The sequence below is a fragment of the Rhinatrema bivittatum genome, chromosome 4 (genome assembly GCF_901001135.1).
Source record: "Rhinatrema bivittatum chromosome 4, aRhiBiv1.1, whole genome shotgun sequence".
NCBI lineage: Eukaryota > Metazoa > Chordata > Amphibia > Gymnophiona > Rhinatrematidae > Rhinatrema > Rhinatrema bivittatum.
Window position 1 is genome coordinate 108,311,747 of NC_042618.1, and position 16,895 is coordinate 108,328,641.

General features: G+C 44.4%; 1 protein-coding gene across 3 annotated transcripts in view; it reads left to right on the plus strand.

Moving 5' to 3' along the window:
- HEATR4 (HEAT repeat containing 4) overlaps positions 1-16,895 on the plus strand; it is a 265,168-nt gene that overhangs the window by 61,759 nt on the left and 186,514 nt on the right. For all 3 annotated transcript variants that reach the window (XM_029598645.1, XM_029598646.1, XM_029598647.1), the window contains exons 3-4: positions 4,453-4,637; positions 13,132-13,275. In XM_029598645.1, the coding sequence (XP_029454505.1) occupies positions 4,453-4,637; positions 13,132-13,275 (329 nt within the window). The remainder of the gene's footprint in view (positions 1-4,452; positions 4,638-13,131; positions 13,276-16,895) is intronic.

Consider the following 16,895-nt stretch of genomic DNA (forward strand, 5'->3'; position numbering starts at 1 on the left):
TTTTTTTAGATATAGCTGACCATGATCTGCTTGTTTTAAATAGATGTAGTTATACATTTGATCTTATCCGGACCATCACTTGAATACTGCTCTGTGATTAACAAGGTACTCTTTCTTTTTTATTGTAATTTGTATAAAGCTCTAGTTTAAATTTTTAATTATTTATTTATATGTTGACGAGTATTTATGGTTTTAATTTTTATGTTTTTAATGTGATTTATGTTTTATTAAATATTTATGTATGTTTGTTTGTAGCCCCTGAGGCAGCCACCATTGGTGGCGAAACTTGGCCAGAGTCGGGCATGTGTATAAGATTCTTTACGTCTCCTTGATTAAAAATTGAAAAGGACTATTTTGTGGCATCCACTTTTTTGTTTAATCCTCACGGATTCACTGGATCGCCTACCCTGCTGTTTTTTGGTTCCGCTTCTGTGTGTGAGACCGGGAAGGTGCTTCTGTGAGAGTGTAATGTGTATGTGAGACAGGGAGGGTGCTTCTGTATGTGTATGGTGTATATGTGAGTCAGGGAGGGTACTTGTGTGTGTCAATGTGTGTATGAGAAAGAGATGGAGCATGTTTTTGGCTGGCTTGTGGCTGTGAGAGAGAGGGCATGTGTGTGATTGAGCCTGTTTGTAAGTAAGATAGAACATGTGTGTGATTGAGAGCTTGTGTAAGTAAAATAGAGAGAGCATGTGTGTGATTGAAAGCCTGTATGTAAGAGTGAGCGAGAGCATTGTGTGATTGAGAGAGACTGGCCAGAGAAGTGATGTGTGTATGTGTGAGAGAGACTGATCAGGGAGATGACTGGCATGTGTGTATGTGTGAGAGAAAGAGAGACTGGTTGGGAAGATGATTGGTGTGTGAGAGACAGAAACTGGTCCTGAGGGTGTGACTGGTGTGTGTGTGTGAGAGAGAGAAGAGATTGGCTGTGGTCCCTAAGGAAAAGAACTGTGAGGACAGCTTCAGCAGCTACTGCTGCTTCTGGTGTGGCCTGCAAGGGAAAGGAATAGGAGAACTGCTGGAGAGGGTAAGTAAAGGTGGCTTTTTAAGTTCATTTTTCTTGATTGACTACCATTTTAATTATTGGGTAGTATGTGATGTGTCTGCTGTTTGAAATATTTTATTGGTGTTTGGTAAAGCTTTCAAAATTTGCACGAGTCTTTAATTATTGGATATTCTATTCATCAGCTGTTTTGAAACTATTTTATTAGTATGATTTTATAATTATGATTAATGATTTATATATCTTGATTTTATTGATTGTTTCATGAGGAATGGTGAAATTTTTGTTTTTCCATTGTTGCACTGTATAGAGTCTGGCATGATGCGTTTTACAGTTCAGTTTTTGTCTGCACATTTTTATTTATACTTTATGTGGCTTTATTCTGTATTTGGTGAGGGTTTGTGTTCTGCATGCAAAGACTGAGATGAAGCATTCTTTTAACATGAATGACGGCTACTACCTGGAGATAATACCCTTATTCAATAAACATACACACGGTTAATGCGACTCCAACATTGCTCTAAGCTTCAAAAGCAATGAGGAAATGTGGAAAAAAAGATTTGCATTCACAAAAAAACGGGGAGTAGCTTGCTTGTTACGGCGGTTACTACCCCAAACCAAATTAGCGTGATATTTCACTTTCAATGCATATCCAGCATAGCTCTCTGCTTCAACAGCAGGGGGGAATGAAGAAAAGGGGATCTATATACAGACAACAACCAAGGACTGAATTACATAGTCTGGGTAAACAAATAAGCATGGGTATAGCTTGCTTATTGCGGCGGTTAATACCCCTAACTAATTAAGCTATTTCACTTAGATGCAGTTCCAACACTGCTCTCTACATTAATGGCAGGGGTGGAAGGGAAATAGAACCAAAAGGTTACTAAGGGCCAAGAGTAACAGATAAGTATGAGAAAAAAAAGTGCAAAAGCTTGCTGGGCAGACTGGATGGGCCGTTTGGTCTTCTTCTGCCATCATTTCTATGTTTCTATGTGGTTTCTCTGTAGGGATGTGTAGTAGCTTGGCCTATTCTGTTTTCCTGATAGGAGGTATATTGATATTTTAGATTCTGGTGTAATATTTTTGGTATTCTTTTTCATAGGTAGGGTTGTTATTCTTTGAGTGTTGGCAGATAGTACTGTGTTGATACGGGAGGACCATGAAATTATCACAACATGTATATTAATTTTTACCTCAGAATGTCACTTTTCATGTAAAATATGTTAAAAATGCATAATTTAAAATTGTGTATGGGGAGGTGGGGGAGGGCGCCAAGCTGTAAGGTTTGCCTAGGGTACCTAATACCCTTGCACCAGCCCTGTGCATAGCAGCAACGCTCCCCCCCCCCCCCAAAGTACTCCTGCAGGAAGTTTTTAATACTGGTAAGTGCTTGAAATAATTGAGGTAAAATGTTTTAAAGTTTCCCGCATAATGCATAATGGCTGTTGCAAATTACTTAGAAAGCCATTCTAGGGTGCAATATATGGCATTATTTATCAATAAGAAAACAACTAGTAGGTCTCAGACCTGCATGCCTACAGCCCACCCATGTTAACCTTGTGCCCACCCAAAAAATCAATTCTAGCTATGCCACTGCTTCTGCAGCAGACCTCATATAATTTCCATTGCCTTTCTTTGGACATTTATGGTTTATGGTTATGGTTTATTATTTTTATATACTGTCAATTCGGCAAGGCCTTCACAACGGTTTACAATCATATAAAATAAGAAGAAATACAATACATATAATAAAAAATAGTAACAGCTAAAATATGTTAAAAAAGAGAGTGCAATAATTTTCACTTTAGCTGTTAAAATAATAAATTAAATAAAATCTAAACAGAGTTAATATTCCTAAAAGTCAAAATATTATGTTAATATACATAAAACATAACGTCTAGCCTATCTATTCATTACCAATTCTCCCAAAAGCAGACAGACTTTTTTTTCTAGTTAATTGGACAGCATATGTAGATTCTACCTGTTGCGTCCGTCAGTCTTCGACAGCTTCGCCCTGCCTATACCTCTCTACTTGCGGCTCCTCCCGCTCACCTTGGACTGATGGCCGCCACAGCATCTGCTTGCCGATCTCTCCGGTGTCCCCGGACTGGCTATGGTGCTCTCTCCCGCCACTCTCCTTCAAGGTACCTCTAGGGCGTGTGCGCACGCCGCCCTCATCTTTATTTCCATGTTGGCGCGAACCTCAGGGGTGTCCCCCTGTTCTGACGTCATGACTCCAGGGTATATCTGCCTACTTCAATTGCTGGCTCATTGAGTTAGCAACCGGAACTCTTACGGATGGGATTCCCTCTCCGTTCCTAAGCTACTCTGCCACTCCAGCTCTACTGGAACTCTTACTACCCTTCGGGGTCACTAACGGGGTACCCGCTCCTCAGGGGCCTCTCTGCTTCTTTCAGGTGCTATCAGGAAACCGGTACTCGCTCCTCGAGGGCCCATGTTCCCTGTGTCGCTGCCTGCAACCTCTACCTTCTACTTGGAAGAACTAACTACAGTCACCATCTGTGAGTACAGAAACATCTCTATCTACAGTACTGCTTCACCGGAATCAGGTTCTCGTTCCTCGAGGGCCTGCCCTCTGCTCTGGTGCCAGACCTCTCGTCTAGTGGAATCTCTGTTGCTGCTAGTGAGTACAATGCAACTGAGTCTCTCTGCTCTAAGGGATCAGGTACTCGCTCCTCGAGGGCCTGTTCTCCCTGTCTCGGAGCTCTTCTATTCTACTTGGGACTCTGAATGCTATTCTATTGTGTGCTCATAATTCTCATTCTCTTTTCCACCACAGCACTGCCTACAGAGGATCCGCTGTTCCAGCGTCCTGTGAGAGACGTGCCCAGCCGGGCTCTACAACCACTACTCACTACTGCCACCTCTGGTGGTTCTACATACTGTTTAAATAAAGATTCACTTCTGTGTTTGTCTGTCCGGAGTTTAGCCTGACACTGTGGTCCCTCACGGGACTGCCCCCCCGTGGGCGTGGTCAGCTGCCACAGTGTCCAAGGATCCACCCAAACACCAATAACCATAACACTACCAAGGTCAGTTTCAGTTTAGAGTTAGATGTGAAATGGGGTAATTTGATGACAGAATATACATATCATCCATTCAGATGTTACTCTAACAGCACTGTGGGATTTCTATGCATTTCATGGTTGGGTGTAGGAAATTCTTTGATGCATGGATTGGATGTGCACGTGTCATTGCTTTGGGAATATAGTTAGAGTTAAGAGTGCAGTGTTATGGCAGGATAGTCTTAGTTTTGGTGACATAGGCTGAGAGATTAATGACTGGAGAAGCAAATATTAGTTTGAATATAAAAAAGAAGAAGGTGCCACTGAACTCCTTCGACTGTCATCGCACTCATACCTACAAATATACAGATACACAAATCTGAAATTTCAGAGCAATCTCTATTTTTTTTTTCTTTGCAGAGTGTTACCCAGATGGGGAAATATTGTCCAAGATGAAACAAGCAGTAGGAACAAGACAGCAGATGAGATATCTGTGAAGCAGTTTAAACCTTCTCCGCCAGTCAAACTGCAAGATGTAATGAACCCCAGAGCTGGGAAAACCATATATACCACAGAAAACATCTTTGAACATGAACTTTATTCTGGTAACACTATTCACTATATTGTTTTTATAGCATTCAAGCAATAGTGTTTATGGCAATGGGCTTTATTGTCAAAAATTATATAGTGCAAGTGAGAACATTTTGGGGTGAATTTTCAGTCATTTATGTGCATTTATCATGTAATTGGCTTGTTCTCAAATTGCCCAGGATTAGTGTGTATAAAAGCATGCTTGCAATCCGATTTCACACATACTTTTATGTGCATAAAAAAGAGGCATACGGTGGGGAGGTGGCCCAGTTTGGATTTAGATGCATATTCTTGATTTAAAAAAATATAACCATAAATTCCATGCACAAGTTATGCTTGGCAAAAAGCAGGTGCAACTTTTGTGGGTAATTTTGTGGTCATTATTTTGCATAATTTTCAAAGCATATTTAGGTGCACAAGTTTGCTTTGGAAATTGGTGTAACCTCTGCATGTAGCTGCTGCATAAGTTACTCATAATTTTATAAAATTATTTGCCCTAAGAGCCAGTGTAAAAATCGTTTACCTGGGTAGGTACCAGTTTACCCAAATAAAAGGGCTGTTTGAAAATAGTTCACCCTTAACACAAGACTATTTAGGTTTTCACAATGCTTATCCTTTTAGCCACATCAGGTGGAGGCATTCCTGAAGGGGTGTTTAAGGCCGTGGAAGAAAATAATGTGTGTAGACTGCATGTAAAACTTACCCACAGATAAAGCAAATACCTGTGATTGATGTGTATCCGTGCCAGTTTTCAAACTAAAAGTAAATGTGTACTTTCACTTTAAAAATCAGTGCAAAGACCACAGGTAAAAAGTCACCATGAACTTTGCAGTAATGTACGGAGACTTTGAAAACTGCCCCCTTATTGGACAATTTTGAAAGGAGTTTGCCCAGGTAACTAAGCAGTTATCTGTGTAGATGCCATGGGCTGAAACTTGCTCTTCCCTCAGCAGTGAAATATGCGTCCTCTTTCATAGTACTCATACATTTTGAACAAGAAAAAGGGATAGTGGGACAGCATGCAAGGAAATTTCTTTTTGAACATCCCTGCTGGGCCCACATTTTCAAAGAGAAACTCTGCAAGGAGTTGCCCTTTGAAAACCAACTTGCAGGTCCACAAGTAAAACATGCTTGCAGATGTACAAGCTAAGGGGCAGATTTTCAAAGCTTACGTGCGTAAATCCAGGTGGATTTACGCACGTAAGCGCTCCTGCGAGCGTCGAGCCTATTTTGCATAAGCCCGGTGACGCGCACAAGCCCCGGGATGCACATATGTCCTGGGGCTTGAAAAAAGGGGTGGGGAGGGGGCGGAGCCTCCAGGCACAGCGGCCATTTGCTGCTGTGCCCGGGATCGTGGGCCGGCCATTGGCCGGCGCGTGCGCAAACTACGGCTGCCCAGAGGCAGGCACAACTTATAAGATAAAGGTAAGGGGAGAGTTTAGGTAGAGCTGGGGGGCAGGTTAGGTAGGGAAAGGGAGGGAAAGGTGGGGGGGGGGGGTGGAAGGAAAATTCCCTCCGAGAGAACGGAGGAAGTCTGCACGGCTCGGCGTGTGCAAGTTGCACAATTGTGCACCCCCTTGTGTGCGCCGACCATGGATTTTATAACATGCATGCGTCTGCGCGCACATGTAATAAAATCGGGCATACATTTGTGTGCGCCGGGTTGCGCGTAGAAATGTACGCCCCATGCGTACCTCTTAAAATCCGGCCCTAAGAGAACATAAGAACATGCCATGCTGGGTCAGATCAAGGGTCCATCAAGCCCAGCATCCTGTTTCCAACAGTGGCCAATCCAGGTCATAAGAACCTGGCAAGTACCCAAAAACTAAGTCTATTCCATGTTACTGTTGCTAGTAATAGCAGTGGCTATTTTCTAAGTCAACTTAATTAATAGCAGGTAATGGACTTCTCCTCCAAGAACTTATCCAATCCTTTTTTAAACACGGCTATACTAACTGCACTAACCACATCCTCTGGCAACACAATCCAGAGTTTAATTGTGCGTTGAGTGAAAAAGAACTTTCTCCGATTAGTTTTAAATGTGCCACATGCTAACTTCATGGAGTGCCCCCTAGTGCCCCCTAGTCTTTCTATTATCTGAAAGAGTAAATATCCGATTCACATCTACCTGTTCTAGACCTCTCATGATTTTAAACACCTCTATCATATCCCTGTTATGCTCGTGGACCCTTGGGCCGGTTGGGACAGAGGATGATGTGCTGTGGGGTCTGCAGCAAGTGTCCCAACCAGGAGGCGGTTCGGAGAGCTGGAGTACTAGGAGATACTGGACCACGGTGGAGTCCTATGCGACCAAGGACTCTGTACCCCCTGAGAGGATGGCAGACGTTGGACCCCGGTAGTCGAAGAGTCTTCACCCTGGAGACCGGTACTCCCCTGGGAGGAGCCCTTAGGAGTCCAGCCGCTGGGACTTTTGGAGATTGACCCTGGAATCCAAAATCCCCCCAGGAGGAGCCCGTAGGGACACGGCCGCTGGGATTAGGCGACTCCCTGACGGTGGAAGATGGTCCGGATGCAGGCGCCTCCTGCAAGTCGTGGGTTCCGGACGGCTGGCGCCTCCAGCAGGTCGTAGGTAATCCAGAAGTTGGTCCAGGAGTCTGAATCCAAAGAGTGGTCTGCAGCCAGTCCAGGGGTTGGTGTCCAGAGAGCGGTCCAAAGCCAATCCAGGGGTCAAAGTCCAGCGAATGGTCCAAAGCCAATCCAGGGGTCGTAGTCCAGCGAGCGGTCCAAAGCCAGTCCAGGGGTCGGAATCCAAAAGAATCAATCCAGTGAGGAGGGCAAGGCAGAAGCGGGACGAAGAGAGAACCAGGAACGCAGCAACAGCAGGCCGAAGACCAGGAACCTTGTTGCAAGGCACAGAAGAGAGCTAGTTGCAGGGTACATCTTCAGTCCAGGAGAGGTTTTTCCCGCGCTGGCCCCTTTAAATGGGGCTCCTCCCCGTGCGCGCGCATCAGGGGGCGGGGCCAGCCGTGCCGGAGCATCAGCGTCTCTCCCGAGGAGGGAGAGACGCGCTGGAAGGCTTGCAGGCCCGGGGCCTGCTGGAAACGACCCGGGGAAGGCTTGAAACGGCCCGGGCTGCCCCCGAGGTAGGTGGAGGGACCGGGGCATGGCCCGGGACCGCAACAGTACCCCCTTTCCTACGCCCCCTCCCAGGAGGTCTGGGTTTACTTGGGTGATCCAAATGGAATTGATGGAGGAGGTTTATGTCCAGGATATTAAATCGGGTTCCCAGGAATTTTCTTTGGGACCATAACCCTCCCAGGAAAGAAGGTACTCCCAACGCCTGTGATGATGCCGTACATCCAGCACATCTTTAACTTGATAGATGGCATCTTCCTGTGCCATAGGTGTGGCGGGTGTGGGTGCCTTCTTATGATACGGAGAAAGGACCAAGGGTTTCAACAAGGAAACGTGGAAGACGTTGTGGATCCTGAGTGTGCGTGGAAGTTGAAGGCGATAGGAGACGGCCCCAATCCTGTCCTTAACTGTGAAGGGCCCAATGTACTTCGGAGCCAACCTCATTGAAGGAAGCCGTAGACGAAGATATTTAGTACTCAGCCATACCCTCTCACCAGGAAGGAACACTGGGGCTGGCCGTCGCAAGCGATCGGCCACTTTCTTCATGATAACCGCCGTACACTGGAGTCTCTTCCGGGTGGAATACCAGATCTGGCGTAACCGTCGGGCGGTGGTTTGCACGGTGGGAGACGGCACATCTACTGGTACCGGTAAAGGAGGCCGCAGGCGTCTGCCATAGACCGTGTAGAAGGGGGACTTGCCGGTGGAAGAGTGCTTGTGGTGATTATAAGAAAATTCTGCCCACGGAAGCAAGGCCACCCAGTCATCTTGCAGGTCTTCCACAAAGGCACGAAGGAACGCTTTCAAGGTCCGGTTTACCCGTTCTACTTGCCCGTTAGCTTGGGGATGGAAAGCGGTGGTGAAGTCAAGCTGAACCCCGAACTTTTCACACAGTGCTAGCCAATATTGTGCCGTAAACTGAGAACCCCTGTCCGAGGCAATGTGGAGAGGAAGCCCATGAAGGCGAAAGATATGTCGCGTAAACAAATTCGCCAGTTCAGGCGCCCAAGGTAGTTTGGAGAAAGGCACAAAGTGGGCCATCTTGGAGAATCTATCTATGACAACCCAAATCACCGTCTTCCCCTCTGAAGCAGGCAGATCTACGATAAAGTCCGTGGATAAGTGAGTCCATGGTTCCGCGGGAATCGGCAGAGGCTGAAGAAGGCCCCAGGGGCGGCCGATGGGAGTCTTCTGTCGGGCACAGGTTGGGCAAGAGTTAACATAGAGGCGAACGTCTTTCTTAAATTGGGGCCACCAGTAATATTCTGAGAGTAATTCCTGGGTCCTGGTTACTCCTGGGTGACCGGCTTTTAGAGAGTCGTGTGCCCAGGAGAGAACCTTTTTTCGCAGTCTCAGGGGTACCACAGTCTTCCCTGTCGGGACCGTGTTGGTAGCCGCGAGGAGCACCTTGGCCGGATCAAGGATGTACCGTGGTGGGTCTGGCATATCTTCCATCTCAGCAGTACGGGAGAGAGCGTCCGCTCGAACATTCTTATCAGCCGGCCGGTAGCGGAGACAAAAATTAAAGCGGCTGAAGAAAAGAGACCACCTGGCCTGCCGGGGGTTGAGACGCTGGGCACGGCATAAGTATTCCAGGTTTTTATGGTCTGTATAAACAATCACTGGCTGTTGGGCCCCCTCCAACCACTGGCGCCACTCTTCGAATGCCAATTTAATGGCTAGTAATTCTTTATCCCCTATTCCGTAGTTCTTTTCTGTTGATGAGAACTTCCGAGAGAAGTAGGAACAGGGCAGGAGCTTCCTCCTAGGGGATACTTGACTCAAAACAACCCCGACGGCCACGTCGGAGGCATCTACTTCCACAATAAATTGTCGTTGGGGATCGGGGTGCCGCAGGCATGGATCCTGGAGAAATGCCTCTTTTAATTTCTGGAAGGCCTGTAGGGCGGCCGTAGTCCAATTCCTTGTGTCTGATCCCTTCTTGGTAAGTGCCGTCAAGGGTGCCACCAACTGGGAGTAATGTGGGATAAATTGCCGGTAGAAGTTGGCGAACCCAAGAAACCTCTGCAGCGCCTTCACCCCCACCAGTTGGGGCCAATCCTTTATGGCAGCGACCTTTTCAGGATCCATGTGAAATCCCGTAGAGGATACAATATACCCTAAAAAGGGTAACGATTCTTGTTCAAATAAACATTTCTCGAGTTTTGCGTAAAGCCGATTATCACGTAACTTCTGTAATACTCGACGAACGTCCTGACGATGTGTCTGTAGATCTTTGGAGTAAATTAGTACGTCGTCTAGGTAAACAATTACTGACGTGTGTAACATTTCTCGTAGAACCTCATTCATGAGGTTTTGAAACACTGCTGGGGCGTTGCAGAGACCGAAGGGCATGACCCGGTATTCATAATGTCCGTCTCTTGTGTTGAAAGCGGTCTTCCACTCGTCTCCTGGGCGAATTCTAACAAGGTTATAAGCCCTGCGAAGGTCTCGTTTGGTAAATATCCTGGCCCCTTGTAGTCGGTCCAAGAGTTCTGGGATCAAGGGCAGAGGATACCGATCCCGCCGGGTAATACTATTCAAGCCCCGGTAGTCTATGCAGGGTCGGAGGGACCCATCTTTCTTCGCCACGAAGAAGAAACCTGCCCCGGCTGGAGATGTAGATGGTCATATGAACCCCCGATCCAGGTTCTCCTGGATATATGCCGACATGGCTTGAGTCTCCGGGAGGGATAATGGGTAGACCCGTCCTCGTAGTGGTGTGGCGCCCGGGAGAAGATTAATTGTGCAGTCAAAGGGGCGATGCTCTGGAAGGATCTCGGCCTTCTCTTTGGAGAACACATCAAGATAATCCTGATAGTAAGATGGCAAGCCCAGCGTAGTAGTCCAGAGAGGAATTGGTGGCCGGGTAACCGGGGCTAGGCAGGAATTAAGGCATGCAGGCCCCCAGGATGCTAGTTGAAGGGAATCCCATGCAATCATGGGTGAGTGCTTCCGAAGCCAGGGTAGGCCCAAGATGACCGGGTGCATGGACCTCTCTAAGATGAAGAAGGAGATCTCCTCCTGGTGCAGGACGCCCGTGCGAAGAATGAGAGGTTCGGTGCGGGTGGTGATGACTCCATGAAGTACTCTTTCCTGGATAGAGGACACACGGAGGGGGGGTCTTTGGGGTTGTACCCTGATCCGGAGTTGTTGAACCAGCTCCTGAAGAATGAAATTACCCCCTGCTCCTGAGTCGATCAGAGCTTGTGTGTCAAACTCCTCCTCCGGGAGGATCAAGGTCACCGGCACAAGACATGGGGAGTCAGAAGCAGAATGACCTAGGGTTAGCTCCCCGGCTGTCCCTAGGTCCGAGAGTTTCCCAGACGTTCACTACATTGAGCCAGGAAATGGTATTTGCCACCACAGTACAGGCATAGGCTGAGCATCCAGCGTCTCCTTCTTTCTTCCTGGGAGAGACGCCCCCGACCCACCTGCATGGGCTCGATGTCCTGGGTCTCTGGGGAACCAGACTGGGAATTCCCGCTGCAGGGAGGAGTAGATCTGACAAGTCCCAGCCTAAAAGTCGGTTTTAACTTATCTTTAAATTGCTAAGGAACAAAACTGAAGGAGCACCTACATGAACACATGCCATAATGTCATGCTAGGCATCCTGTTTAGGTACAGTCAAAGTTTAGAAACTTTGACATAAGTCCAGGCTGGGCTTCATTGGATGATGTCACTCCATTTGTAAGGACTGTCATCCTGCTGTCCTTGGACACTTGTTACAGGTAAACAACTCTGCTTTATTCTTTTATGTTTTTATTATATATACTGCTCTTTTTAATTTGATGGTATTTTATGTTGATTGATATTGTATCCCACGTTGATCAGATCTTAGGATCTGTTTCTGTGGTATATAAGCAATAAAGGAAATGAAAATAAAAATTAGTGATTTACTTGGGTAAATTGACCTATCTGAAAATTGCCTCCTTTAATCCAGCTAAAAGTATGCAGAATCTTTCACAGCCTACATAATTTTATCCAGGTTAAACAGGTGTTCCCAAGGATGTGGGAAGGTCCAGAAAGTAAAACAGTGAGAGTATTTAGCATTTTCAAAAGTACATACCATGTTATTTTACCCTTTCTGGGCCACCCACCCAAATAGTTGCAAAGTATGCAGGTACTTTTAGAATGTGTACTTTACACCAGCTACCTCTCATTTTGAAAATTAGCTACAAAGTATGCACAATAAAAGTGTCTGCGTACTTGGCAATTATATGGGTTGAAATTGCCCCCTTAATAATTAGCCAAGGGTAATTATCCAACGAAGTCTGCTGCTATGGTCACATCACTAATAGAAAATAAAATTACAAAATTAAACGTGAAAGAATTAATATGGATGTTTTTTAATTTTTTGTTTTACTGCAAAATCAGTGGCAAGATTGAGTGACTTCTCCTATTAGTTAATGGCCTCTGATTGGTCAGAATTCTCTTTTTATAATCTGTGGTGTTGATATTTAATGTGTTTATTTCATGCTTTTTGTGACAAGCCAATAATGTGTGGTTTGGATGATATTTTTCTTTATTGTTCCCAGACAGATCAGTCTGACATCTCAACATATATTCCCACAGAGTGACATATTTGTTTTTCCCAGTGGTAGGTGATAATCCTTTAACCAACATAGGTTTTCAGAAAGAAAACAGGCAAGAAAAGCCTAGAGTCCACTAGTCAGGCTAATTATGAGTGACTTTTCTTGCCCACATAATAGAGAGACTAACCAAAACATAGACCTTTATAATATTTACAGTGTCAGCAGTATTCTCAGCATACCTGGACTGTCCTTGGACTGTCTATCTTCCTAGTCCTTTCTGATCCTGTAATCCTGTCCAATTCTTTGTAACTCCCACTCATTTTCCCTCTGGAACCGCCAGGGCTTTTAGGAGTTTCTTGTCTGGGTTCATGTCTTCCTTTCTTGGCTCCTTCTCTGCTTTTTTCACAGTTCCATTTAGGTGACAATTAGCTAGCAGCTACTTCAGACCTAGTGCCAAGGGGTGGTTTATCAAACAAACTCTCAGGCTGCAGCAGTTTAAGACAAGTTAGATCTAACAAATGCTTACATAATTAAAAATTGCAACAAAGTTAAATCCCACCTATTGTGCTACAGACATGGAGCCTGGAACTAACACTATTTATTATGTCAGGGTGACTTTAGCACATTTTTATCTCGACTTGTAAATGAATATAGAGGTAAATAATTAATTTCCCCTTGATAATCAAGAAATGTAATGGTGATGGTGTCAGCCTTCTTGCTAATAACTCTTCATTTCCTTTCATCACCTCAAGAAATTAAAGCTGGGGCAAAAGATGAGCTTTTTCAAAGCTGTGCAAGAAAAATGACTTGCAGGCTTTTTATATATTTTTTGCTCTATTTTATCCGATCCCTGAGTCCCTTGGTTTCATGATTTTAGGGGCTGGTAAAATTGTGTATCAGCGAGATGCTGCTAAAGATCGCATCACCTTGACAAGTCACAATGAGTACATCAAGCATCTCCAGGAGTGCTTCCCCACATCCTCTGAGAAGTGGAGCTTGAGCGAGACACCGAAAGTCTCAGGTAACAGTTTCCATTTTTTTCCCCATTCTGAGAATCTGCAGAGTTAAATCTATTGTGATAAGGTCAAGTATTGGGATTTCCCCTGTGAAAAAATGAACATCATTATTGGGGGGAATAAAAATCCCTCAGTAACTATGTGAAGGATACTTTTCAAAGTCATTTATGGTTTACCCAGATAAACTGATTGCCTGAAAATTTCCTCAGTCCATCTAAAAGTGCACACGTTCTGGAACAATACACATAGAAGGTAATTTTCAAAGGAGCTTCACTTATAAATGTAACATACTATTGTAGCAATTTTCAAAATCCTTTTACCTATGTTAAGTGCACTTACAGGTGGATTTTAAAAGCCCTAGGCGTGCTGAAGCCAGGAGATAAGCACAGAAGTTGGGCTGACGCACGCCACACAGATTTTAAAAGGTGTGCAAGTATGCGCATATCTGTCGGTATGTGCACAAAAAATATTTTATGAAAAAGGGGGTGGACATGGCCTGGGCGGAGCATGGGCGTTCCTAATTTCTCAATGAAATCTGCATGTAAGTATTTATGCGCACAAGCGCATGCCAGAGTCCCATACCGGGTAACTTTACTTCTGCTATACATGACGTGTAAGTCCTAAAACAAAAAAAAAGCTAATTTATTTATATTTATTTATAGAATTTATATACCGGGGTTCCTGTATAGTATACATATCACCCCGGTTTACAAGGAACCAAAACTATCGCTAAGGAACCGTAACTATCGCTTCATTTAGCGGTTTACATTGAACATTTAGCGGTTTACATTGAACATAGTTAATTTGAGAAAACATAATAAAACATAAATAAACATAAATAAACATAAATAAACATAAAATAGTTAATTTGAGAAAAAGTATATAATATGGTTAACCAGTTAATAACTAAAAGGCAGGTTAATAAGTACATAAGTAAGTAAATAACATTGAACTTGATAGAATCTGGTAACAGGATAAAATATAGTGTTGCATATGCTTAAGTACAGTTTCGTGTTAATTTCTTCAGAGAGATATAAGCTGGGGAAGATACGGAGGATATGAAATGCCTTTTTTCTTGCTCATTAGTTCTATGGGAAAGCTTGTTCGAACAACCAAGTCTTAAGTTTCTTTTTAAATGTAGCGTGGCATGGTTCAAGGCGAAGGTCCGGAGGGAGCGAGTTCCAGAGAGAAGGGCCCGCTGTGGATAGAGCACGTTTCCTCAGGGAGGATTTCGCCTGTTGTGTGGTTAGTCTGTACTGATATGCGCTTCTAGTTGGTTTCACTGATGTGTGTAGCTGAATTTGAAATGTTAAATTGAGTGGAGCGATATTATGTAAGGCCTTATGTATCATCATTAAGGACTTGAATTGGATCCTGTATTTTATCGGGAGCCAGTGTAGATGATGCAGGATTGGGGTGATATGGTCTCTTTTTTTGGCATTTGAGAGAATTCTTGCCGAGGCATTCAGGACCATCTGAAGTGGTTTTGTGGTGCAAGCTGGTAGGCCAAGGAGGAGAGAGTTACAGTAGTCCAGTTTTGGGAGTATGATGGCTTGTAGAACCATGCGGAAATCTCTGTACAGAAGGAGTGGTTTTAGTTTCTTTAAGGTTTGTAGTTTAAAGAAACATTCTTTTGTTGTGTTATTGACGAATTTGTTGAAGCTGAATCCACCGTCTAAGATGACTCCCAGGTCCTTTACTTGTTGAGAAAAGGTATCCGGACTTTGGTTGGCGTTCGGAGGAGTGGATGGGACATAGTTTTCCGGTGCTATAATGAGGATTTCAGTTTTGTTTGTGTTTAAGACTAGGTTGAGGCTGGTGAGAAGGTTGTTGATAGCTGCGAGACATTTACTCCAGTGTGACATGGCTTTGTGTAGTGTGTCCTCTATAGGGATGAGGATTTGTATGTCATCCGCATATAGGAAGTGTATAAGCTTGAGGTTGGTGAGTAATTGGCAGAGAGGGAGAAGATATATATTGAAGAGAGTCGGGGAGAGGGATGAACCTTGCGGAACTCCCCTTTTAGATTCGATGGCACGAGACTCTTTGTTATTTATCCTGACCTTGTATGATCTGTCCTCCAAAAAAGATTTGAACCAGTTGAACGCTGCTCCTGTAATGCCAATGTCCGTTAGGCGTTGCAGGAGGCACGGGTGGTTTACAGTATCGAACGCTGAAGAGAGATCCAGGAGAGCGAGGAGGCAAGGTTGGCCTTTTTCTAGATTAAAGATAATGGTGTCTGATAGTGAGGCTAATAGCGATTCTGTGTTCCTAGTCTTACGAAAACCAAATTGGTTTGGGGTGAGGATGTTATTTTCTTCAAGAAAGTCTGAAAGTTGTTTGTTAACCACTTTTTCCATAGTTTTGGCTAACATAGGGAGGTTTGCTATAGGTCTGAAGTTGGCTGGATCTGAGGTGGGAAGGTTGGGCTTTTTGAGGAGCGGTTTGAGCATGGCTAACTTGAGTTGGTTGGGAACTTGACCTTGAGTGAGAGAGCAGTTGATGATGTCTGCAACAGGTTTGGCTATGGTGTTGGTGATCATACTCAGGGTGTTTGAAGGGATATGGTCCGATGGGTGAGAGGTTAGTAGGGTTTTATGGGTTGAGACTAACAAGGTAAAAGGGAGGCCAATTTACAGGGGGGGTGTTTAGGAAATGGAAATGAACTGGTTTTATTTGTAATTGTGTGGCGAGTCTGTACTAAAATTCCCTAACATGGTAGAAGCAGCATTTGCATGCATATGCGTGTGTTCATATAAAATTGTGCGCACAGGTATGCATGTACAACCTATTTTATATCATGCGCGCATATATGCGCGTATGTTATAAAATGGCTGCGTCCATTAGCGTGAGCCAGCATACACAAGTATATGTGCACCCGTGTGACTGTTTGAAAGTTATGGTCCCTACATGTGTAAAACCTTTGGACAATTCAATGGCATATATTGTAGCAATTTTCAAAAGTCCACTTACATGCGTAAAGTGCATTTACACATGTAAAACCCAGTTTTAAGCATGTAAATAATTTTGAAAAATGACCCCCTTTCTTTTAGCTCTGCCTAGCGGAGGTGTTCCTGAAGTGTCTTTTGGGCAAGATCATAAAGTAATATGCATAGATTGATTTTCAAATTTACCCTTATTTTCCATAAAAATTCTATAGACACAAAAAGCAGGTGCAAAAGTCCACCCTTACTTTGTACTTTTGGCAGTTTGCAAAGGGAAGATATCCGTCTACTTTCCCTTGACATTTGGCATGAAGTCCATGGGTAAAAAGTAGCAGTGGACTTTGCACCTAAGCAAACAGTTTTTGAAAATTGCTTCCTTAAAATGTAAAATATTGAGCATTTGTTATAGCATTCCCCTTTCCTCTTCTTTTTGTTTTCATTAATGTTATGTCATTCTTTTTGCAAATTCTCTCTCTGTAGGGACAAATCCTTGATTTCTCTATCTCTGATGCAGATTTAGGCCAACAACCTGGCCGGACCATTCTCCTATCTGGGAGACACTGGGGTTGTCCGGGGGTTACACAGGGAAGTGATTCTGAAATCTAAATGATAGTCTCTTGAGTGATCCGGGGTTTTGTGATCAGCTAAGGGAAGATATCCAGGCCCTCGCTCCTCGAGGG